Genomic DNA, 26522 nt, shown 5'->3' on the forward strand with positions numbered 1-26522 from the left:
TATACACACAGCCTTGCATGAGTGCATCAAACCACAGCTGGCACAGCCAAAACACCCTTTTGAGAGGATTATAGAAAGAGAGCCAAGCCCACCTCGTGCTCCTGCATAAGGGAGTGCCAAAGTTTGCTCCCTGGGGGACAAGCCCCTGGTGACATCGGGCCGGAGGTTGACTTGCATCTGCTGGGAGGTGATGTAGTCGTTGAGGATGGTCTGGCGCGTGTTCTCCATGGCGTACAGCTGGTACTGGCTGGGGTACCCCGGCGTGGGGGACAGCTGCCTTTGGAACAGGTAAGCAGCAGCAGCTGAGGGGGAAAGCAGGGAAAAAGAGGCATTTAGGAAGCAGGATGATTCTGGATTTAATAAAACGTTCAGGTGTTGTCACATTTTTTATGAAAAACCCTTTCATTAGGATCTTTTCTCCTGGGAAGCTGAGAGGCCTCAGAAAGAAAATGTAAACAATATCTGCTGCTGTGGAATGCAACAGGTGAATCTTTGATTGGTCTCATGTGGTTGTTTTTAATTAATGGCCAATCACAGTCCAGCTGTCTAGGACTCTCTGGTCAGTCACAAGATTTTATTATCATTCCTTCTCTTTCCTTGCTAGCCTTCTGATGAAATCCTTTCTTCTATTCTTTTAGTACAGTTTTAATATACAATTTTCTTTTAATACAATATATATCATAAAATAATAAATCAGCCTTCTGAAACATGGAGTCAAGATTCTCATCTCTCCCCTCATCCTGGGACCCCTGTGAACACCACCACAAGGTGTTTGTAAAGCTTCAATGAGAGGTGCTATCAAGTCTCTCTAGTTGGTGACAAATGAGCGAAAATAGCATTTTAGTACTGGTGCTTTATTGAATTTCTGCACTGCATGCACACTGATCCAGACTGGAGAGATGACTTTAATAGAACTATAAATCCTGAAATTCTGAAAATGTAAAAGGCTGAAATACCTAAAGAACTTAGAAAATACTTCACAGAAGTTATCTGAGGGATAGGTTAAAAGGAAGTCACTGTATTTAATATCACCTGATAATCCTTCAGTGAAAATATTCCGTCTTGAACAGAGGACTGATATAGAATATATGTCTATATATAATTATATAGAATTACACTTTAATTCTCTAGCCTCTTCCACATCCTTCTTTGTAAAGCTTTCCTGAAGGCTTTTAATACATTCCATGAATACTTTTCTATAAATACTGTGAACTTTTTAACCAAACAGAAGTTGGCAGCTCTGAAGAGAAGTTACAATATTATACAATACTAATTTAAGTATCTTGGTTAGATATTAAATCACCACTAAACTGATATCAAACCATAGCAGTAAATACTTATATCTATATAAATTATAACTGGCCATATAACTGCCTTATACAGGTGTCCTTTCTGTGCATCAAAGCTCACAGTATTTCTAAAACTAAAAAAAGCCAACACAAATGTATTTACCAGGATCCAGAGCCCTGTGAAATGGCATAGCAGGATCTAAATGGGGAGGGAGGTGACCCCTGTAGACTTCAGGAGTTGCTCCTCTGTGGTGAGGGTCAAAAGGACTGTGAGCTACTACAGGATCAACCCCTGGGACTGGAGATTTTGCTGGCACACTCTCCCTCTGTGTTGGAGTGAGTGTGTTCTTCCTTTCATGATTTGCTGACTTCCCAGAAGATACTCCAGCTAAAAGCAATGAAAAACCCAAGTCAATAAAATGCATATTTCTCTACTGAAAATTTAACTGTAAAAACACACTGGTTCCCAAGGAACATTTTCAATTATTGCAATACAACGAAGCACAGAGAATATTTATATCACAAAACACTTCTGCTGAAAGAACTGTACTTTAAGATTTTTTACACTTCACTAAAACATCTTCCTCATCTAGACATTTTAAAATCAGGAATAGCTTCTGCCCTTAAAACATTATCCTTGTAGCTACCATTTTCAATGTGATCCATAATCAAATGCAAATTGAGACTGAATTGCATTCCCGCTTCCCTCTTCTATTATGGCAGATTTTCATTTCATTATTTCAATTAACAGCTTACAGCTTTCTAAAATTCATTCTAACCAACTTCCAAATTGAGACAAGCCACTAGAATAAAATAAAGAAGAATGGAGTACATAAAAAATTCAAATAAAAAAACTTTTTTGTCTTACTGTGGACAGGAATGACATACCCTCACTAACTCTATTCATCATGGGTGAACTCCTGGACATTGGACTCTGATAGTTCACAGGTGTCCTCCGAGCATTTGTATCATCATAAATCCCAGGGCTCAGCTGTGATTTGGGAGTTTCATGAAGGGTTGACCTGAGAACAGAGGGACCAGAGCTGACTACGGACGTGTGACGGGACCGCACGGCATCCCCGGTCTTCACATCTTCGTATTTTCCTCGCTCCACCACCTTCACGTTTTCTGGCACCATTTCCAGCTGAGGCATTCCCCGGGGCAGCTTGCTTGGTCCAGTGATTAAAGATTTTACATTGTGTTTGATGGCAGACTGGCCAGAGTTGCTTTCATATTTTATGGGTGTGCCCTGAAGAGGAGGAAAAGTTCAGGTTAAGGTCATGTTGTGGAAAAAACTCGCACAGCCTGAGCTGATTGACTCCTGTGTGTTTAACTGTGTTTTCTGTATTTACCTGAGATATGGAGCCTTCTATGATTGGCCTGCTTGTCTGCACCATTTCAGGAGTCTTGCGACTCTCCTGGCTTAAGAGGTCCTGCCTGGGGATCTCGTGGATGGAGCGACCCATCTCCTTTATGGTGGTGACCCCATCGTAGGGCTTGCCCTTGGTGATGGCTCCTTCAAACGTCCTGATGGGAGGTGACTCTCTCTTGATCTGCTTGGGGTACTTCAAACCTTCTTCAAAACTTTCAGCTGTTGCTCTTGGTGTGCCTTTTATAGAAAGAAAGGGTCACATGACTGGTATTAATAGCTGCTAAGTCTCTTTTTTCATAGGCAGAGTAACTAATTACATATAACAGTGAAATTTTGGTTTGCTGTAGTTTGTAGTAAGGTACTCAAAGTCTAAAAAATCATCACAAAAATAATATTGAACAATATATTACAGAAAACCACCTGTTATTTCAGGTGCTGAAACAAAAGAAACAAATGCATCTACAGAGTAGTTAGTGTTTATTTTTTAAAAAGTGCTGATTACCAAGTATTCATATTAAAAACTCTATTTTCCAATAAGAAATAAAATCCATGCTTACACACTAGCTTTGAGCACAGCATATCAAAAAGCCGCTGATTTATGCTCTGAAAACTTTTCATAAAATAAGCTCCACCTTTAACACAGCTCCCACAGTCAATAAGAGCTTTAAGGTTCAGAAATCCAGAATTTTGAGGATTAATTAATGCTCCCCTTTCTAAGCCTGCAATACCTCACCTTGCATTATAGAGCCAGACAAGACTGTTCTCTCCTTCAGTTCAGCGTGTGGGCTACCCCGAGGCAGCGCTCGGCAGATTAAACCTAAAATTAAAATGAAAATAATTTAGGGAATTAAACAAGTGTTAAAAAAATCCAACCTCCAAACCAACCCCCTCCTTCTCACACATGAGAGATGGTATCTGTACCCTGGCAGTGCCCAGAGGGCCAAGCCTCAGTATGCCAGGCATTGCAGCAACATGTTATAAACACCTCCTGCCCTAAAAAAAATAATCTTTCAGTTCAAGTATTTGTGCTATTGCATAGTTGCAAGTTTTAACATATTTAGAAAACAGGCGGTGTTTTTTATAATTAAGTTTAACCTTTGTTTGAAAAGCAGTCACTGCTTTTCTCACACTCCACTTTCCTTGCCTAGAAAGAAAGGTGTTCATGGTGGGAAGTGGAACCAAGAAAAAAAATTCCAAAATATGCCTCAGCATGCTCCAGATTATCTAAGCTCATACTGAATCATTGGAGAAGAGATGAATTTACTTTGCCTACAGTAAGAATCTAAACAAAACACTCATAATTTTTCACGGTTTGAAGACAGAAAATGTGTCACTGATGAGACAAAGAATGGAAGTATCAGAGCAGCAACTTAGAGGCAACACTGAATTTCTGTGTGCAGCCTACAAACCTCACATTCACCTTGTTCCATCTGATGGCCATGTCCACAAAATAGCCTCTAAGGGCTACCCAAAGATGGGACAAAATGCTTTTAAGGAGCCAGGCTCCATGGTTGAAGTAGGAAATATTTTCTTGCATTTGTATTTTTACAGAACATAGAAAAGTTATGTAATGACCTGCCTTGGCCTCTGCAGGCTTTGTTTGATTACAGTTTATTAAAACACCACAGCACTAGGGATGCCCTGAAGCAGGATCCGGCAGTTCAAAGAGGTTTTTTGCAGGAATGCAAAAGGTCAGGGCAGTGTGATATTAATATTTAACTAAAGGGTGTGGCAGAGGCTGTGCTGGTGTGACCTAGTGTTTGAGCCTCCACAGGACCACTGGGACTGTAGAGAGCCAGAGACATCTGTCAGATGTGCTGAGAGCAGAAAGTGCCACCTGCAGTAGCAGCAGCTGTGGTAAAACAGAAAACTGGGATCTACTCCAGTCCTGTTTCCAGCATGCTCTATCTGCAGTGTTATTGCATGGATTTGGTCATTAGTGTGATTTAAATCTAACTTCTCTGTTAGTCTGCACCCTAAGAAAACTCTAAATGCTCTTACATCAATGGATAAAAGATAAAACACCTTGCAAGCAGCTGTTTTTACCTTCCAGTGGTGCAGACCCTGGAGACTCCCTCAGTGACATCCCCTGCTTTATATTTCCTTCCATTGTATCATAGGTTCTCTTTAAACCAATTTCATGAGCAGTTCTGGGACTCCTTGTTCCTTCACGGACATTTTTAATAGCTGGCAAAATGTACAAAAGTGTGATCAGGAAATGTGGACAACAAAAAGGACACCGAATATTACATTAATGAGGCCACACGTCATTAATATTTAACCAACACAAATTCAATATAATATTGTAACATTAAATATGAATCTTAAAAAGATACTTTATAGTTTGTCAAAAAGTTACTTGTTAAGTTACTAATTTATTAATATTTCAACTGAAGTTTAAAGTTACATGATACATTTATCTTTATTTTAATACAGGTCATTTTAAACCTGGTTATTTACCCTTTCACAATACAATTCAATAAATGGCAAAGGAATAGCTGAACTATATTTTAAACACGCATCTGCTTGGAAGCAGAAACACTTCAGCTATGGGTTATCAAAGCAGAACCTGACTTTGATCAGGTAGAATACACAAATACTCACCATCATAAGACAGAATATGCCCACTTTTGCCTTCATAAATGACGTGGCCCTTGGCTGAGGCCTCCTCCCTGCACTTCTCGGGGCTGCTGTCCTCGGTGGCCAGGCGGGTGATGGTTCCCTTCAGCAGCGCGTCGGCGGCGATGCCGGGCTGGGCCAGAGCTGGGGTACCCTGTGAGCAAACCCAGCACAGCAATCAATTCACAGCCTCTGAGGCTTTACAGAACAGGGGGGAGTGAAGGCAAAATACAACAAAACCAAAAGAACTTTTTAGGTCTATAAAACCAACCAATTTATCAAGTATGGCTTAAACTTCTGCCTCTATTATAGACATTTAACCTAAATATGAGTGAGATTATCTCTGCTACCTTGTTAAACAATATTACCAGTGTATTTCACAACTTGGAAAATTTAACCTATAAATACCATCTGGGGGGAAGATAACATATACCACATGGTGCCACTAGGTTTTATTTCTGTCCAGAGCAATGAAACCTCCCCTTCTCATGTCAAAGCAGAATTGAGGCAATTGTTCTCTGTACAAAGGGATGCCAATCCAACCAAAACAGCAGCATTTACAATGGTAGGACAAAAGGCCTGAATTTCCCTTCTTGGATTCAAATAGAATCTGCACAAGACTGGTTACACTTGGTTTGAATATTTGAACTCAAGTGTGATGCAATTTTCAGGAAAGTTGCCCTCAGTTAGGTTTACCAAAGGCTCTGGTATTATTTATTTGAAAACTCATATAGATGAAGATGAAATCATGGTAATGCTGACTTCAGCAATAGTGGGGTCTGAACATCTGATTGGATTGAAAGTTCTTTTCCCAAGGCAGTTCCTACCCTGTGATAATAATTTACTTTTTCAGACATGCAAATACATTCACAGTGACAGTCTGAAGATGCAGATCTGTTTTGCTACAGCCTTCCTAGCAGTGAAAGGTAAAATACCTGAGTTATGGAGCCTCTCAAAGAAGGAATGGTCTCAACTGAAACTTTATTGGTTGGAGTTCCTCGTGTAATACTCCCCTCCTGTATTGTTGTGGTACCTGATTTGAAACAAAGACATCCTGATAAATAAGAGAATTTTAAAAAAATCCATTCCATTGGAAATAATTAAAAATTCTATTGAGAACTGTTAGTATACATTAAAATACAGGGGAAATTTCAATTTAACAGCTGGCATATGAGGCAGTTAGGCTATTTCCTCTTTTAACATAGCCTTTTATAGACTATAAGTATTTTACAGCATTAACTCACAGAAATTAATTTATTTTGTTTTGATGGATTTGCTGTAGTGAGCAGTTTTATTTTGAAATTGGCATGGCTCATAACAAATATTTTTAAGTGAGCCATGCAGACAGGAGGAGCCAGCTACAAATACACATACCTTGGAAAACAGGGAACAAATTAACCCTGCAATCTTATGATACTTATATAATGATAGAATACTTTAAAATAACACTTCAGCAGTTAATTCTCTTGGTTTTCTCAGGCTCTGACAAGAGTTTTTTAATCTGTGTGACTTTCTTTACCTCTCACCACACTTTCATGTTGTGCCCTGACCAGGAGTCCCTCAGGTTGGGAATTCTGGCTTCTGGGTGAGAATTCTTCTTGCTTGATATAGGGCAGAGAAGCTATTAAGGAGAAGAAAGAGAAAAAGGTTGAGGTTTTTTAATTTCTTTTAATTATGGATCATTAAATAGTCTGTATAAAACATGTCAGCTATTCTTTCCTTACCAGATTTGGCTGACTCTTGCTGCCTTGGCAGCCCAAGGGATATTGAACCCACTGACGGCTTTGCAGTTTCTTGGGCGTAGGAAGCTTGACTGTGGGATGTTAAATAAGTGCCAGGTGTTCCCTGAAACAACAAATAGATGTTAATTCTTGTTTCTGGAATGAGGAGTCACATCTCTCTTTAAAGGAGAATACTAAAATAACTGTGATCCTATCTGGAAAAGTCCTTTGGACTTTTAGAATTATATGTACAGGTAGGTCTTAAGGGTTAATGCTGTCACCCCATAACTGAGTACAAAAAGTTGAATATTGGAGAAAGGGAAAAAAGTTGATGTAAGACAGATTTTCAAATAATAATTCTCTTACTTGTGAGATCGAGCCTCCCATGATGAAGGAAGGTTTTTCTGATGGCACACTGGTTTTGGAGGATGGAATGAGAGGTGGTGGTGGTCTGGTGGGTCTGGTTGTGGGCAGGCGAACTCCTTCAGGAATATTGGTTATCACCTGGTGAGGGGCTGGCTGGAGAACTTGAGGGGAAAAATTGTACATTAAACACTGCAATGTGAACAGAAATAGCACAGTACAGCCTCACTGGGCTAGAAAAACGCTGAGCACCTATTCACATATGCACACAGAAAATTATTTTTCTTGTGTTAACTCACAAAGTGTTTAGAGAATAATTGGATGCTCCAAATCTTTACCTGGAGGGACACTGTAGCGAGCTGCATTCATCTCAGGCTGGGGAGAGGCTTTATTGACTTCTCTTGGAGATAACCTGTAGGGTGATGCTGACCTTGTGGCAGGATTTTGCACTTGTGCTTCCTGTTCTATTCTCTTGACCTCAGCATAAGGCATATAGGCCACTGGTTTTCCTGGGAGGGTTGAAGCAATCAGAAAGAGAAGAAGCCTGGGTTAGAAATCGGAGTCAAAAGGTCCAATTCACAGCACAGTTTTAAAGAAGGGACAACTCCAATGCCAGACACACCAATCAGGTACAAACAGTGCAATTTAAAAGAAGTATTAATGTGTTCCACCAAACTTTTGTGCCCTATTTCAGTGCTCAGTGTCCATTATGAGCACAGTTAAAATTAATGTTTTACTGCATAGACTACATACTCCCACCTTTGCCTTTAGTTTCTGGAAGGGCTCCCCTAGAACAGAATCATCTGATCTTTTCACACACATGCTCCATCTTTCTCTGTAGGAACAACTCATTTTTGGGTTTGACCCAAGTGGAACCAGTTTTCTGCCTTTATATAAAGGGGCTACAAGGCAGCTCTTCAACAGCAAATGCAGCAGAGGGGGCAGATCCCGTCCAGAAAGGAGCACTTCATTATCAGCTCCTTATCACACTAAACTGTCACTCTCCAATGAGGCAGCAGTGTAACACACAGACACAAAGCACAGCTGAGGGAACACCAACCTTCCCACTCCACACTGGGGCTCTTGGAGGTGCCACAGGGGCTCACAGCACTCCGATATTCCATGTCCAGCTGCTCCTGGCGCTGCCGCTGCTCCTCCAGCAGGGCTGACTCGTGCATGGCCTTGATGTGCCTCTGGTAGAGGGCATAACCACTGACTGGGGTGCCCACAGGGACAGAGCAGGGGCTGCAGGAAACCTGGGGACAGCAAAGGGACAATGCCAGGGATAGCCTCACAGGCACTTTCTGGAGGAGCTGTGGAGCTCAGCTACCCCCTGCAGACTGGGTGTTTCAAAAGGTTCACACCTGGTTTTAAGCTACTTGGTTGTACTTAACCTACTTTCCCCCTGAAAAATACAATAATAAAGCAAATCATATTTTTCTTCATTTTTTAAACAATTTTTTCCTGACTAGATTTAGGGGTAAAACCACTCCTTCAAACAGCACTGAAAAGTGCCCATACCATAGGTGGGATGACAGCAGCTCGGTGGTGAAGCTGTTGCAGGTCCATCTGCCCTTGCTTTATTGTGGATGACACCAGGATTGACCCAGTGGGATTTAACAGTGAGGGCTTTGACTCTCTGCTGAAGATACTGGAAAAAGAAGTAGAAGGGAAAAATATCACCAAAAGGAGCAAGATTATACATCTTAAAAAATTTACAGCCACAACTCTTAAATTCATAAAAACCAACACAATTATCAAACTGGACAAAGAGCTGAAAAGTCGGAACCATGTTGTGTTTTGTCCCACAGCACATATGGTAGAAGACGCAACAGATGCTGCTACATTTTTATAATACACAGAAATACCAAAATATGAGCTCAGAATCTCCCACATCAGAAATTTATGTGTGCAGTACTTATATCAATGCAACCTTCTTTGTAGAAAGTGCTTTGGAAAAACACAAAAGGTAGGAAGGACTACAAGTATTTAGTCCACAGAAAATAAGCAATAGTCTACAACAAAATTATTTCACATGGAGGGCTAAGACATTTGTGGAAAGATGATGTTTGAAGAGGCAAGGGAGTGCAGAAACACCATCACCTGCACTCTTCCAAAGCCCACATGCACTCCATGACACTGGATACTTTTGACATTTAAACATCTATCCCTGGCACTGTGTGTATATTAAACCACTGAGAGGGAGGGGGGCACTGGTTCCAGTGCCACTCTGGGGTGACACAGGAACTGCAGCAACAGAACACTGAAAGGACTTCAAATACCCTCAGTGGTGTCAGCCATTCCCAAAAGAGAAACAGCTCCAGAGACTGTCCATTCAAAGCCCTACTCACCCCTGCCTGTCAGGTTCTCCATCAACTTCCTCATCAGCACTGCAGGTGGCACTGGAGTCATTATCTGAATGAGATTCTGGTCTGGCTGCAGTCACTTGCTGGGACAGGCTGTAGTCCATTTCCTCTGGTTCTGACTTCTCCTTGGGTTTCTCCATCTCTCTCTCTTTGGTATCACTCTCTATTTTCACTTGAATATTCTCTGGTAGCCTCATTTCAGTCTCTACAGGTTCTACTTTGGTATGAACTGGAAGAGTTATCACAGGCTTAGCTTCAGCTGAATGGCTTCTACTGTCCACCTCCATAGGCTCCTCAGCCTCAGTGTTTATTTCTTCCTTGACCTGGGGCTCAGGGTTCTGAGTTTCAGCTGTTGTTACACTTTGGGCTGGTAAGGAGGGAGATGTGCTGGCTGCAGGTTTAATGGCAGATTCCTGCTCTGCTGGGGCCTCAGTGGTTACTTTTGGAGCAGCAGGCTCAGATGGAGTTTCTTCAGTTGGTTTAGCAGGTTCTGCTGGAGTTGGAGATGGAGCACTTTCTGTATCAGAACTATTTTCAGCACCTGGGGAAAATATGTTTTGCCATAAGGTTCAATCAATGAAATCTGATAAATTGGGTGCAATAAGGATCCATCAATTTTAACCAATCCATCTGCAACAACAATTTTGACTTATTATAGAAATGGACAATTGGCTGAATTACAGAAACATTGCAACTAAAAAATACCAACTACTCAAAACTCAACACTTAGTCATCTTCTCTCATTCATTGTTTATGAATTCTATTGCCTTTTGCTCTACAAAAGACCAGCCAAGATTGACTGATGTTGAGTGTCTATAAATAAGCAGTTGCAACCAACAAATATGTATTAAAAAAACCACAACCAAATAAAAAAATACCACTTGAATTTGCTTGTCTGAAGCTTTACTGAGACTACCAACTACCAAAGGTTACACTTATTTGATTCAACTTGTTTTAGCACTCCAGATGACAGCACAATCAAAGTATCTCAAAATACTAAGCAGCAAACATCTTTAGGCTGCTAAATTCTAAAAACGCTACTTCCCCTTGAGTGAGTTCAAGTTGCTGAAACTAAACTGAAAGAGCATTTGAACAACACCAACACCATGAAGTGGAACACAGATTTCTGAGCATATAATTAGCATAAACCATAGGCTCCTTTCTGTGCACACACCAGTTTCCTTCCCAGAAAAGTTACCTTCACTGTCTTCTGGGTTCTCTTCTTCATTAGATGCTTCAATGTCTTCATCCTCCTGGGCTGACACAGTGGAAGCCACACTCTCACACTGGGACACATCTCGCTCCTCTCGGGGCCTTCGCGAAGACTGAGGAAGACACAGCATTGACTGAAAATTCACAATTATTGCCTTTTACCACATTCCCATTTACCAATCTGAGGTTGAAATGAAGGACAGAGACTCTCTCTTTAGCACAGTCATTCATAAGGGGACACTCTTTCAACTTTAGGCCAACTTTTGCTGCTCCTCACCAAAACCAAGTTTGAGAACCAACCATGATCTCACGGCATGTTTGGGGGACAGCAGAACAATTGCAGCAAACAGACCCTGATGTTCTTCACCTCAGTGAGAGAAGACCAGCGTAGCACTGCAGCTTAGAGGATTCCAACACACAGCATTCTACCTTCAATGCTCCCAAACCTTCAGTTCCTAGACTTCTGCCACCTGTCCTGCTCTGTTTGGTAAGGTCAGTGCCTGCTGTGTTTCAAGGAGCTGTTGCACATCTACAGCTGCTCATGCACTGGTCAGGAACGTGGCTTTCAGAGTACTGAAGAACTCTTCAGCCTCAAGTGTTTTACCTAGTACAAAACTTTCTCTTGCATTTTAAAGCAAGAAGTGGTTACTGTCACAGGTCAGTGAGCATCACACACCCTTGCTAGGAGATTTATGTCACAACATAAAAACAAGTAGAAAAGGAAATCAGTGGAGATTGTAAAACAGCCTTAGTGAAGTGTGATGAATGACTTCAGAAAGATCCAAGTTTTCTCCTGCAAAATATTCAATGTCCACAGCACTCACCTTCTGTTTGTGCTGTTGGAGGAGACTGTCCAGGTTGTGTCTCCTTTTGTAGTTGAAGTAGAAGTTCTTACACTGAGCTTCACTTTTCGTCCCAACCATTTTGGCAATTGCTGCCCAGTTTCGCCCATGTTCCACTAGACCTGGTCAGACATAAAGGAACCAATATTTACTGTGATCAATAACCTCAATAAATGGAACAACAATGCCTATGGGAAGGCACAATAGAGAAATACTGCTCTCCAAACAGCTCTAAGTAACCCACAGGAAAAGAGCCAACACAAGTCTCAAAGATGATTTTGTCTGCTAAAGCTGCTTGCTTTTTCTTTTTTTACAAAAAAGCCAACAGCAATTTTCAAATCACCATAGTGTTGGCAAAAGTCACAGCAAATAGATTCAGTGATTCAGTGAATCCTTGAAATTTTGTAAATGAAGTCAAAGGCTTTACAAGGTTTACCTTTCTTCGCAACTTCCATTTCTTCTTCTGTCCAGCGGGAGGTCTCCACAGGCTCTGTAGAAGCTGAAAGAGAAACAAAGACACTGAGCAGAGAAAAGATCAGGATTCATTATCATGGCACCAATTATGCAGCCCATAGTCCAGAAATCTATTTATATTATGGCTTGCTCAGGCCACTGGGGAAAGCTCTCTTGTCAGAGGGAAGCACTCAATCTCCATTAAACCAAGTCAGAGATACACAAGGAACCACCAAAAGCTCAGCAGAGAAAACTCTTCAAAACTAATTCTGTCTACGAAACTGGGATTAATTCTCTGTCAAGGAAGATTTGTAAGTAACTTAGATGCATTGATCACTAAAATTTTATTTAAAATGTCAGTAATTACCATCAGCTACTACAAGCAGCAATCCAACATGCTCTAAGCCAGTTCAGTGCTGTCTCACTGCTGGAATGGTTATTTATTGGTTAGTGGTTGTCAAGAAATCTACTGTTCCTGTATTAACCAAGTCTCCAACTGGATAAATGGACAAAAAGGAAAGAAAACAAAAAACCCCAGTAAAAGCAAGCAGGAAACTAAGTATGATTCGATACAAAGTGCTTTTACTGCTTTTCATTCACTCCTCTGGATTTTGTATCATCCTGTTTAAATTTCTGAACAGCGCTGAGCTGCACCAGCCTCCATTTCCTTTCTATAAAATCTGCCATTACACACAGCATGTAACAAAGACCCTGCAACACTTCCATTAACAAATCCCAAAAATAGGACACTATAAGGTATCTTATCCACTGAAAAACTCTTTGAGGTTTTTCAGAAAACCCTGCAAAAATGGTTTAAAAATAAAACAAAAGCAAAACCCACTATTGCTTCAGACTTCTAAAACCCCACTGTATCAATGGAGCAAGAATGTTTCTCACAATCTCTGTTGTTTACAGTTACACAAGACCTGATGTGCCCACTTACTCTGTTCTCTATAGGCAGAACATCTGAGTAACAGAAGAGTTGTTACAAGCTCTAGAATAGCAGTTGCCTGTAACTGCCCAGCTGAAGCATGAGGAGCAACAAATTTTGCCACAGCAGAGCACCACAAGAAAAAACCACAACCTGCCCTGCCGTCCTGGATAATTATTTACCAGCCACAAGATATTCTGGTATTTCTGCATCAACACAAAGTAGGTCAGCCTTTTCCAAAATACACTCAGAGACTGTGTCGTCTTTTTTAACCATACCAGCCAAGAAAGTAACATTTCATTTTAAAAAAGCCTCTTGCCATCTAATGCAGAAACAACAACTTGCCAAGATCTATTTCAGCTTATGAAAATCCCTGAAATACTCAAATATCAGGCCAATTATTTAACAGCATCCTCAGTGAGCTGCAGCCTGTAAGTGAATCTGTGTCATGAGCACCTGGATCTCTGCAGCCCCATCATGAACCTGACCAGGGAGACAAGGTGTTACCACAAAAGGGCTGAACTGCCTTTTCTCCCCTCACATCATTCTAACAGTCAGCTGACTGCATATGCACTATTCATGAAGTTACACTTGTGAAGTTTAGCAGTTCCACGCAGTCACAAAATTATAAGCAGGGCTAAGAATAAAGCTGGAATATTAAACAGGAAAACAGAAGTGCACTGCATGCCCGTGTCAGTGATGAGCCTATACCAGCTGGGAGTGCTGTAAATGCTACTCACAAGGTTCTGGTGGGGGTGGCAGAGGTGGTGGTGGCTCTTCAGTGGCTGCAGCTGCAGCAGCATTTGCCTGTGCAGCTTCATTTGTCATTGATCTGGTGATTCTGCCCTTACGCCGACCTTGGCTGTTGGCGGTTTTTCGACCCCGAGGAGCTGCCTGCTCCCTTTCCTCTGTTTCCTCTGTTGCAACTTCAGTTTTGTCCTTTTCTTTGGTATTCTCTCTGGGAATAGGTAAAATATAATTCAGTCACATTCAGAGAGCCATTGTGAGCAGATATTCCCGAATATCAACAGACACAAACAAAACTCCACAAACTCAAAAGATGCCTTTAGTGAAACAGAATTCACTTATTGCCCACAACTTCCAGTTGCCAGACAGTAACACAGATACATGATTTTGTCAACTTCAAAGAAAATATGAACACTCCATGTGTGATAGAACATATGAGAAAAGCCCAAATCAACAAGATATGGAAATTATTACATGTGCAAAATAATAATTCCATTACTTTTTCCACTGATCTGATTAGCTCAACAAGACAGAGAAATTCGTATGTCAAAAAAAATTGTTTCATATACAAAAGGAATAGTTTTCAGTCCAGACTTCACTGGCAGGCTGATGCAAATACTGTTCTGATCCTTGCCAAAACCGGCAATCTAGGGTGAATTCATGCATTTCAGCACATACACACTTACTTAGATTCCTCCTTCTCATCCTTCTCCTCCTCATCTTTCTTTTCCTCCTCTTTTTTTTCTGATTTGTCTGATTTTTCCTCTTCTACCTTTTCTTCTACCTTTTCTTCTTGAGAAGGACGAGCAATCTGTTGCTGAAATGAAATAGGATTTAGATGAACACTTGATCACACAAAAGTGCAGCATCTTGTCCTGAGAGTAGCACAAAAACTGATGCTGCTTACTTCCCACCTGATAATATTTTAAGTTACTGGCACTGCACAGTGGTCAGCATAAGCACAGAATAACTCTGCTTTATATCATATAAATTCCAGGGAAGTACAGGAGGTTTCTGCAGCATGAGCATGGAGGTGATTGTGCACAATCACACATTGGCTGCTGTGTGTCTCACTAAAAATGAACAGCCGAATTTTAAAAGTGCTTAGGGAGGTTTGACCCATGTAGTGAGGGTGTTGCTCCTCTCAAGTTTTATTTTTAACTTCATGCATTTTATAGTGAAACATGATCTTACAACTGGGGAGCAGAAGGTCTTGGAGCATGAAAGTTATCAGCAACTCTGAGTGGCTTTCTCAGAACTGTCACTAGTATTTAAGAAATACAATTGTTAAAAAAATTGTGTTGGGAATGTTAGACTTACATTTCCAGTGAGTTTACAGAAAGAATTATTAAAAGAGCCAACAAAAACTCTTTTCTCTGCTGAGATGACAGTTTTACAAGCACTGTGCTTGCCTCAAACAGATACCCAGAGTACATTTGGCAATTCATGGAAACACAAGGACAGAGAATGACAAGACAAGGACAGCGAATTACAAGATTACTGTTCTAGCACTTCATGAACTTGGATTTTACAGTCTACTGAAAAATTCCTCAAAATAGGCTTTTCTTTTTCACACAGGAAGGAACCTCCCTATAAGTGCAGCAGCAGGTGTCACTGTTTCACTAACTAAACTGAGGCTGGAAATAGTCACAAACTGACTTGGTTTTGACATGTTAACAATGTGAACTGGAGCAGAAACCCTAAACACTAACCACTATCATCTTGCTGCAAATTATTAGCAATTAAGGTGCTGGTTATTGATCATGCAAAGACTTCCTTCAAGCAAGATGTCAGAGATGTGCTAAGATAAATTATTTCCACCTTGCTAGATAGACTGACCTGAAAACAAGGAGTTAAAACTGCATTTAATAAACAAAAAATTAAAGAAAATAATTTTATATCTGATATATTTAGAAAACAGCTGTTGACAACCCTGTTCTTAATAGGACAAGTTAATATCACTTGGTTGGTTCTCTGTTACCCAGTAACTTTAAGCTACATAATCAATGCATAAACACAAACCTTGAAGGAGTCGAAGCCTCGGTCAGCGACGTTCCTGCACATTCATCTGCTGATTGAAACTTTTACTGCCCACACAAGGGGATGGGCTTGAGCTCAGGGCACGGCTCAAAAGGTCAAAACCCACCCAGCAGCAACATCACAGAGCTCCTTAGCAGAGGCTGCCTGACCCAGCAACCTGTTTATTCCAGGAAATGGTGTCATCCTGCCACTTAAGCTGCCTGCAGCAGTGCTGCCCCTCTCACACAGCACCTTCTAATCTCCCCGGAGTCACCAGAGGTGATCCCCGTCACACACAGCCGTGAATTTCTGTCTGCTCACATCACTGGCCTCCCACCTGCTGCCAGCCACACACACTGCAGGGACACAGCCAGCACTGAGCACTGCTTGGCCACTAAATCCATTTAAAACTTCACTTAAAGAAACCTTCTTTCAATGAATTATTTAAGGAATTCTCTGTAATCATGGAATCACAGGATGGTTTGGGTTTGAAGGGACCTTAAAGATCATCCAATTCCAAACCCCCTGCCATGGGCAGGGACATCTCCCACCAGACCTGGTTGCTCCAAGCCCTGTCCTGAACACTTCCAGGGATAGGCAATTTAAAGCACCATGCAGCCATGGCTTTCTCTCAATTCTATGTTAAAAACTTGCTCTACATTTGACAAGCTTTGGTTTAAGACATTTGTTCAGTTACCTCTGTGACACTCTGGAACAGCTCAGGCAGCATTTTATAAAAAGCACTTTCTAGACCTATTTGAGGACAAACACACATCAGAATTTTATTAGCCTTGCATCTCTTCACATCCTTGATCCAGCACTCAGTTCCTGTCATGTGGAACCCCCCACACTGAAACCTGAGCCAAGTTGTGCTCACTGCATTCTCTGAAGGACTTCAATATCCTTACCATGATTAATATCTCCTCCACTGCAATATTCCACTTGCTTGCCTTCTAATTTACAAAAATATATGAACTATAAAGAGTTTAAGCTGAAGCACCTGTTATTGGCCTAAGCCCATCCTGGAGCACCTCATAAATCTTACATGACTTGTGTTTGCCAATCAGCAAGAAAGTTTCAGGTTGCTACTGAGAGATATGAAAAATATCAGCTTCAAACAAAGCTGGGGCACGGGAGGGGGAAGGGGTGAGCTGCTTTCTGCAACTGGAAGATAAAAGTTCTGACAAGCCAGGCAGTTCAACCCTCTCAAGTTCTTTTTTACTAGCTGTTATAGATGTCGCTAATTAATCATGAATAAAATTATAAATACAAATATGATTTTTTGCACCATGTAGTTCTTTACTATTAACATGCTAACTGCAATACTTCTGAATTTAAACTTCCAGAAGTGGTAAAATTTCCCTTTTAGAGCGCTGAGAGTATTTCCTTGAGTTGGCAAGTCCAGCTCAACCCTCTCCAGAGCTAAAAACCTGGCACTTTCTTGCATCCTTCACAGAGCACACATTAAGCCTGGCCAGCCTTGCCCAAAGTTTAGGGATCTGCTGTAGCACTTAGAGTGGATCAACAACCAGCAATTACAGAGTACAACTCTGCTACAATTCCAAGAGCAAGTAATCTGAGCTGAACAAACCTTCAGTGCTCCAACTGATGTATTCAGTTACTCACACATAAATCAGCACTTACAGGAGCAGTCACAAGTCAGGCAGAGCACCTTGAGCTGAGTTCACAAAGCAAATCCATGCCCTTGTGTCTAAAGCTGGAATTAAAATCTTTATCCTATATACATTATCCGGGGAAAACAACCATTTATGGATAGAAAAGTCCATCCAAATTTTGAATTCTAACAGTTCCAATATTCTGAAATTTAACAATGTGGAAAAGACATTTAAATATACAATAATGACTTTCTAAATATCTCAAAATCTCCAGTTCCACTGCACTAGGCTGAGCCAGTTCTGTCTCCTCACCTCTCAGAGCAGCACCCAGCAAAGGCACCCTCAACATGTGACACTTCCATGGCCACACCAACCTCATCTTACAATGGCACAGGGAGCTGAGCCACTCCAAATGGCAGCACTACCTCTGCCAAGTGTCCACAGTGACTGTCCACATTTATTTCCATATTCCTTTCATTTGCCACATATCTAGACTTTAACTGCAATCCTTCCCCAGCCACTACACCAACAGCAATAACCCTTCCTATTAAAAAGGATTATCAGACTTAGAAATTCTTAAAGAAGTCCTGGCAAAACAGAAGTTATTTCCAGTCATTTCTCCCATCAGAGCAGAAGCTCTGTGAAATCCTGTGCACAATGACAATGACCTCATCCTAAGCAATCCATCATTTGTGGGGTACAGATAAGGTGCTCTGCCATGACAGGACTCCTCTGGTAGGACACCAGCCCATAATTCCAAAGGTTTAAGTACAACAGCAGCACAGAAGCACAACCCCATGGCTGTTTCTACTGAACAGGATCCACTCCTCAGTTGAAGCTGTTTGCAACAATTTTATATTAAAAATATACTTTTACTGGGACTCCTAGAGAATGTTCAGTATTTCTGTATTTCAGTGCAATATTTACTGCATTTGCTGGCTTGCAGAGCAGATTTGTGCAGTCCCAGACGTTCAGGGTTATTTTTTTCAGGTTTTCCAATACCCACATTAACTCTGCTAGCCCAGCACATGTATTTATAAGCTTTTGGTACATAAAATGCTGTTCTTTTTCTCTCTGAAGACTTCCAAAGGAACACTTCCTGAATCAGCAGGATTTTTTATTCACATGCATTAAATTGGTCTCTTCTGGCTCTGAAATTCCACTTTGACTTTGAGCCTGACCACTAAATAAAGACCACTATTAATTTCTGCTTTTTGACAAACACTGACATTATGAACTGATTATATATTTTCCACTGCAAGTCACATGCTAAACCTAATTTCTCTTGGCTCCAACATAGGATTTAGTGATGGATTCAACCTCAATATCTGTGGCAGAGTCCTCAAAGAAAATGAATTGTCATATTAAACCAAGTAAGAAATGTGCAAAGGAAGAAGATATTTCAGAGAATTAAAACCAAACTAATCAACAACACCCTTGAGGTCAGGATCACTTAAATTTTAAAAGGGCAACAGTACAATAAAGGAAAAATAATTCTTTCCCCCCAATGCTTAAAATATGTTGCTATCTCAGATAATGTAACAGTTGTAAATATGAAGCAATAAAATAACAATACCCAAGTGATGAATAAATTCAATGTACCTGGTTTCTTCCTCTGCGTTTGCCATAATTCCTTCGCACAAGGGCTTTATAATTTTCATTTTTCTTGGTCAAATAATAATATAATACACAGTCAGGAACATTCTAAAGTGAAAAAAGCAGGAGAAAGTAGGGTTTACTCCTAATGAAAAGATTTGAGTTTTTAATTTCTCCAAACACTTAAAACTATTCAGCACCCAGACTAAAGTAAAAAAGCTTCTATTTATCATTATATTGGAAAGTTAGGGATCCCACCCTAAGTTCTATTTACATTAAAAAATGTCTTACCTTTCGTTCCAAGTAGGAAGCAATTAGACCAAAGTTCTTGGGATGTTGGACAAACCTTTAACAAATCAGAAATTATTTCAGTTTAACAACATAATCCACGATCAAACAAGCAAAACAATCTTGCAAACAATCTGTTCCATCAGCAAGCCCTTCATTTAGACAAGTGAAATTAGCCTAAAAAGCCCTGTTTTCAGATTGTGCAAATTTAGAATTGAGCACTTAAAATGATAAAATGAAATTCCTTACCTACACTTCTCATTTTAATCTTAGCACAGAACTAAAGTACTTTTGAGAAAATTTTGTATTTAAGGACTAAATGCATGTGAGCACACCCAGATGAAAAATAAGTCTAAAACTTTTGCAATATTCATGACAGCCAATTAAAAACATTTTCAAATATTATTGCACAAAGGCTTCAGCATTCTTGATTTAGCTTTATGGGGTTGGGCATTTAACTGTTATTCTGTCATTTCAATGTAATAAAAAGAAAAGATAAGAAAGGCCATTACTTTTCCTTAAAAATCTCCTTCTCATGGTCTGTCCAGACATTCATGAACTGCCTGTCTTTATAAACCTTCATGGGATCCTCCATGAGCCCATTCATGTTGATGAACTTCACCCTTCTCTGCTCTGCATCGAACATCATGGGAGGGATGACAGAGAGCTGGCGCATTTGCTTCTCATTATTCTGCAGAACAAAAGACAAAGTAAAGAACACCCAAAATGCTGCTACTGATGTTTACAGTTCTTGAATTACACAGCTCTTAAAGCTCCACATTCACAGGCAGCTTGGAAGTTTTTTTTGTACACAATTCTTGCAGAAGTTGTCACTAGTGCAATGACCGCTTCTGGGCAGCTAAAGGAAATAGTGTCACAGCTGGTGAAACACCAAAATGATGGAGGGTTTGAGAAGAGGAAGAGTTTTCACATGTTTGTTACAGCTGTAAGAAACTAGGTTGCAGCAAGCCTGCAATGAACAGCCACATGAGAAAAATCTAGGGCAGATACAATTAGAAAGCAAAACCGTCAAAAGAAAAGTGTTTGTAAGACCTGCTTCAAGCCACACTTCACACAGATTCTCTTAAAGAGAGAAGGGCTTTCTCTTCTCAATGAAACAAACTCTCTACAAGACACCTTGCACTGCCAGTGAAAGGAGATTTATTGGCTGTGCTTCTACAGCAAAGCACAGGCACCAGGCTCACCTCCTGCTCAGAGAGCCCATCGATGATTTCTGAAATCTCGTGCTCACTTCTGGCAATGGTTGCTGAAAGGCCAGCCCCTCTTTGGCCAACTCTGAAACGAGGGGAAAACAAGGAAAAAGGATAAAGTGGAGATTAGCTCTATCTGCAGGTTTTGTACACCATAACAATCTCCAAAATTCCTTATAATGCTGTTAGCAGTCTCTCAAATCAGCTAGGACTGGTCTTTCTTCAGGAGAGTCAGAGCACAAACTCTGTCATGTCCTGCTTGGCTTTACAGTGAGTTTGCAAAGCTCAGCAGAAAGGGCACAAGAAAAAGTGTTACCACCAATTCCACTGCAAAGTAGGTGCTTCAGATAAATGAATTTGCTTCTGCTGAGCATGAGAAATGTTCATCAGTGGCACAGAAATACCCCCTTAATTAGTACAACTGATACACCTTGAAAGAGAAATATTTTTTGTTTTTTTAAGGAAACCACACTAAATTTGCCTTTTATCAATTTGGTCAAGTTACTAATACAGTACTGAGATTTGTTACAACAAAAGAAAATTTTCCACTTTTGAATTGATGGGGAGAGCTGTAATTTGGAAGAATTTTTCAGCTTGTGATCTTTACCCTTAGGAACATCATAATAATATACTACAGCACGTGGGTCAAAAAGCATCTCAGAGGTAAAAATCACTACTAAATGGAGAGACAAAATACCTCAGAGATTTTACTGAATTCATCCATTTGCACAAAATCTGAGGAAAAACCCCTTCATATTTACAGTATTACTAATACTATTACTAATAATTACTAATACTATTACAGGGCAATAGTATTAGAGCACAGCTATAGACAGAGAGGCCATTATTTTACAGACTGTAAATATAATGTAAAGAGATGACCCTTCCCCAAGCAGTCTGCAATTACAGAGACATGAAATATTCTTGAAGTGAAATTTCCTATGCATGAGTGCTGTTCCCATTCTAACACTTTACTTTCTTCTTTTCTTGATTCCAAAAAATCTCGCAGCCTTCACAGTGTATTGCAAACTCTCTGCTTTCCCCATGTTTTATGACAAAAAGGTGATGTAGACAGATGGTTACAAGAGATGAGATTAAATCTTTATGGGGTTTGAACTCTCCAAGGTGTATTGAAATGATTTCAAACATCAGATAAACAGATTTCAACACAACTGAATCAAACTTGACCTAATTCTAATTTAAATCCTATTTTAAATTCTAAATTTAAAACCTACAGCACTGCAAGGTGAACTCTCAAGTGAAGTGCATTTCATTCCTTTTAAGATTCCTTGTAGTTTCCATCTAACAAATGTCTGATAGATTAAAATTAAATAATAGGTTCTTAATTGTCGCACCTTGAATATTTTAAAATGCAAAACTGTCTGGAATAAAATTTCCTGGCAAGTACAATAAAAGATCAGTCAAACTGTTAATTAAGAAGATAAATGGTTTTTAAGTGTGGAGGCTAATGAATACAGGGATTATGAAACAGAGGAGTAACACAGACAGTGATAGAAAAATACCAGCGTAAATTAGGGTGTGTGCCCAAAATGAACAGGCTCATGGGAAGCTGATGCTCCAGCTGCCTTCAGAACTCCACAAACCCCTCTTTGAGCAGCTTAACTCTCCTCATCTCACTGACACCACAAGCTAAGCAGTCTCTGCTAATTGGCCCTTTTCCTGTGTTCCTTTTAGAAAATATGGGTTTGACAGCAGATCTGAAAAGGGACATGGGAGAGGAACCCTGTGGCCATCACCACAGCCTGAGAGACACCAAGGGATGAGGCTGGCACTGCTGCCACACTGCAGGGGAGGGACAGCAAAGGGGACATTTGTGACAGTGGACAGATAAAGTCCTGGAGATCCTCAGGATGGGAAGTGAAACTTGAGCTCAGTGCCATGGAAACACAGTGAACAAAGGGAAGAACATTCCACTTTATACACTGTGACACACTAATATTCTTTTTAAAGGAATAAAGTTATGAACATAAAGCTTAATCATTAAAATTAACTAATTTTATTATAAATCATTTTATAATAAAAGACTGAAGAGATACTTTGGAGGAATGTTTCAAATCTCCAGTAATACCTTTGGAATCTTTCTTGCTGTTCTCTCTGCTTCCTGATTTCTGGGAATTGTTTCTCATAGTACTCCCGTGTTTTGCTCTCCTTGGCTTTCCTGCGTGGATTGTTTTCTATCCTGTCCACTTTCTTCTCCCATGCCTCCATCAGCTGATCATAACGTTGACAGATTTTCTGTTCCTGTTAAATTCCAAAACAAACCTTGAACTAAGCAAAATACACCAAGTGATCAGTACATGCCACATGGGCAGGCTCCTGGAATGCACAGATATTTCTTGCTCCAGTCCTTGCCATGCTGAAGATGATTTATACCAAATTTCCAGCACAGAGAAGGTGAGGAAGTGGATATAAAAATGGAGATTTTTAATATTATACATTATTTCTTTGTTTTACACATCTTAGTGGTATTTGGTAATTGTCATTACTGCCTTCCAGAAATATTCCACACTTGTTTTAGCTGAAGTCTTATTTTTCTAATTAATATATTTGCAAATGTAAAACACGGTTCCAGACAGAAAACCAGCCACATGCTCCTTTTAGAAAACCATGGTGCTCTTACCCGTTGTTTTCTTGCATGGTTCCTTCTTTTAAAGAATAGGATCAGCTTTTTCCTCATCACCTGGTTTCTGGAAAACAAAATTAGGGGAAAAAAAGTGAACTATATAAAAATCAAGCACTTCAAAACTACTCAACAAAACCCATCTCAATTCCAGATGTCAGATCTTTATTATGAATAACAGTTTCAGGGTAAAAAATAGGGAAAATTCCCAATGAAGTTAAGATACCTAAATCCCCTAATACTCTATTATTTCAGAGAGGAGATTCTTGCAGATGGCTGGAATAAGCAATTGAGACACAAAAGGTTCCAATTTCAAGGCAGGTGCTTTCCTTAACCACAAGAGAGATAATATATTAAAATGAAGAAAAATTGGTTTAAGCTATTATGCTTTTATGGGGGAAAAGCCTTTGCAATTCAGCCCTAAAGCTAAGTTTTCCAATACATTACTCAAGAAATAAGTACTTTGGAAGTGCTATACAAATCTATTTGATAGAGTGGAGCAAGAATTACTTTTTTTAAGAGAAGTTTTTAAAGGACAGCCAACTCAATGTTTATTACATATTTTTTTCTTTAAATGAAGATGGAAAGCCAGGACTTCCCTCTGCCTTCAGCACATATAATGCAGATCTTGCAGAAATGTTTTACAACAGAGAAATCAGAAAGTCACAAGGACTGGAAGCTTTGAGTTTTGGTTTAAACTCACACATCCTATAGCAATGAAAAATGTCAGGGAATGTTCAAGTCCAGATCCCCAGATGGGACAATGAGAGGGAATTAAAGCACTCACGTTTTGATGTTTTCATGGTAGACCTTGGTGTCTGAGGGTTGGTTGTAAAGTGGCTGCAATTCAGGATGAGAAAGGAACACTTAGCACTTGGCAATGCATGGAACTATAAATGTGTATGCACCACATTTAACAATATTTTAGTATTCTGAGAACAGTGCACTCAATCTGAGATGCAGCAGAGCTGAAGGGACTACAAGATATTCAGCACAAAGCATAAATTTCATTACTTAAAATTGGATTATAACTACTTCTGTATATAATAGTAATTCATTTCTTCATACTTCAAAATGTCCTCTCAAATAGATTAAAATCTACTTTAAAAATCACACTTACATGGCCAATGAACTCATTCAAGCCCCAACTCACCAGTGCATTCAGACACACATTTCTTCTACACATACAGAACTACAGCTGTTCAGCACAACAGAATTAGAGCAACTGGCAACACAGAAAATAGCACAAAAGAAAAAAAAAACCACCTGAATTTCACAACTTACCAATTCAACTTTTGGACCAAGACCTTCAAAAATCTTGTGAGCTTCTTCTGCTTTTTTCTGCAAATAAGATTTTTTTGGTATAGTCTGAGTAAATCCACTGAAGTTCATGTCAAATGTGGATCTGAACTCTATGTTCTCTGCTAAACCCCTGCCTGAACACATGAGATCCTTCTTAACCTACTTCTGCAATGTTGCCTCAGCAAATAAAGAAACCTGTACCAGAATTGTTTAGTAGTGACTCTGATCTCCCAGTCTGGAAGCTGATAGAGCATAAAAGCAGAAACTGACCTCTGCAATTCAAAAAATCTGTACATTTCATATTACAGCAAGTAATTATAAAAAGGAAGAAAGGTATCCAGTAAAATAAAGTATAATTAGCTTTGAAAAATGGAATTAAGAGACTAAAATTCTCCAATTGCCAAATCAGGGAGTGTGAATCCATGAGTACATAAACACACAAAGTGTGTCAAAGGTCCTTCATTCACACCAAGTGAAAACCACAAAATAATTCTGACCCCTCCTTTCATGCTTGAATGCTTGGGACACAGTTGTACTGTACAAAATCTAGCATTGTTTTGAAGGGGGTTTTTAATTCCTCAAAAACACCCCAACCTATTGTAATAGAAGTTAGCTGTTCCTCTAAACTACAGATCAAAATTGGGAAATTAAACAAACATATACCACTCTCACAGAAGATCACAATACTTTCAAAACCCCCAGATATCTGACTCCCTAATCTCAAACTACCATGGGAAAAAAAGGCAGGAAGCATTTTTGCTGTTACTGTTGGCAATATTACTGAGCTCCTGAACTTTTCTCACCACTTAAACAACACAAGCTCATAATTCACCCATATATTACTACTTAAGATTTGGATAAATGAACAGATATGAAGTGCCAGAAGTCAGAGTTTATAAAGAAGGCACAAAATCCTACAACATATGCAGTTTTTTCTTTTCAGCTCATTTAAAAGTAGAGTCTTCAGCCAAGTTTGTCAGCTCATGTGAGGAACAGGGAATTCAAGATGAATTTCTGAGGCACTTTTCATATCACACACTTAAGAGGATATATATGTGTGTTTATATATATCTATAATTCACGCATCTCAGCACAAGGATGAGACCCAAGGAAGACCGAAGGAAGATTCCCATGCTCGAGAATAAAAATGTCATTAAAATATCTTTCATTTAAAGAAGCAAACGAATAGCAAAAGAGGGGTGGGCAAATCAGTAAAACAGAAAAATTTGCTCCATGGAAGTAAATGAAGACCTAATGAATGTGAGCACAGAGGCAGAGGGAGGCCCTGGGTGAGGTGCAGAGGACTCACCCGATTCTCATCGTAAATGATCTGGACGATGCTGCGGTGCTTCTGCTCCACGGGAGGAGGGGACACCGGCCGCTCTGGCTCCGGAGGCTTAGCAGCTTCTTCTTCAAGTTGTTGCTAAGAGACCAAAGAAAGAAAATCAGCCATCCATGTTCCCCCCACCAGTAATTAGTCACCAGAGATAAAACACGCAGCTGATCAGTCAGCACTGCCTCTTATTTCGTTTTGCACTGACAAGGAATGAATGAAATGGTTTTAATGCCCTCAGGGACAATAATAAGACTATTTTTTGTACTATTGGTAACTCAAATTACCTGTGCACAAGACTCACCTGCCTTGAATAAGACTTATTTCAGCTTGACAGTTAAAGCCACTGTCACTTTGTAATTTATCTTTATTTAACTTTAAACAAAAGTATCAACTTTGGAGAACAGTTACATCAGAGCCGCCTTCTCACAGTGGAAATAAACCACAGAGCTGCCTTTCTGCACTGTAGATGTTCAAGTGTCACCATAACTGCTGTCTTATGGCTTCAAAAGGTACAAAAGTCCTTCTAACACACCACAGAGAACATCATTCTAAAGGTACTTCACAGCAAAAATAAACCACACCACATGCATTAAAGTTC

General features: G+C 39.9%; 1 protein-coding gene across 3 annotated transcripts in view; it reads right to left on the bottom strand.

Annotated features, from left to right (window-relative positions):
- NCOR1 (nuclear receptor corepressor 1) overlaps positions 1–26522 on the bottom strand; it is a 55881-nt gene that overhangs the window by 10513 nt on the left and 18846 nt on the right. For all 3 annotated transcript variants that reach the window (XM_030962423.1, XM_030962420.1, XM_030962421.1), the window contains exons 6-34: positions 25898–26011; positions 24571–24627; positions 24074–24126; positions 23287–23353; positions 22735–22907; positions 20640–20730; positions 19947–20125; positions 19438–19492; positions 19153–19254; positions 14602–14732; positions 13909–14126; positions 12221–12283; positions 11767–11906; positions 10929–11055; positions 9716–10271; positions 8886–9015; positions 8425–8620; positions 7703–7873; positions 7368–7528; positions 7005–7125; positions 6800–6901; positions 6216–6313; positions 5266–5434; positions 4708–4848; positions 3395–3478; positions 2642–2898; positions 2178–2538; positions 1453–1677; positions 93–302 (exon numbers count right to left, since the gene is read on the bottom strand). In XM_030962423.1, coding sequence (XP_030818283.1) covers positions 93–302; positions 1453–1677; positions 2178–2538; positions 2642–2898; positions 3395–3478; positions 4708–4848; positions 5266–5434; positions 6216–6313; positions 6800–6901; positions 7005–7125; positions 7368–7528; positions 7703–7873; positions 8425–8620; positions 8886–9015; positions 9716–10271; positions 10929–11055; positions 11767–11906; positions 12221–12283; positions 13909–14126; positions 14602–14732; positions 19153–19254; positions 19438–19492; positions 19947–20125; positions 20640–20730; positions 22735–22907; positions 23287–23353; positions 24074–24126; positions 24571–24627; positions 25898–26011 — 4552 coding nt within the window. The remainder of the gene's footprint in view (positions 1–92; positions 303–1452; positions 1678–2177; positions 2539–2641; positions 2899–3394; positions 3479–4707; positions 4849–5265; positions 5435–6215; positions 6314–6799; positions 6902–7004; positions 7126–7367; positions 7529–7702; positions 7874–8424; positions 8621–8885; positions 9016–9715; positions 10272–10928; positions 11056–11766; positions 11907–12220; positions 12284–13908; positions 14127–14601; positions 14733–19152; positions 19255–19437; positions 19493–19946; positions 20126–20639; positions 20731–22734; positions 22908–23286; positions 23354–24073; positions 24127–24570; positions 24628–25897; positions 26012–26522) is intronic.

The sequence above is a fragment of the Camarhynchus parvulus genome, chromosome 19, assembly GCF_901933205.1.
Source record: "Camarhynchus parvulus chromosome 19, STF_HiC, whole genome shotgun sequence".
Lineage (NCBI taxonomy): Eukaryota > Metazoa > Chordata > Aves > Passeriformes > Thraupidae > Camarhynchus > Camarhynchus parvulus.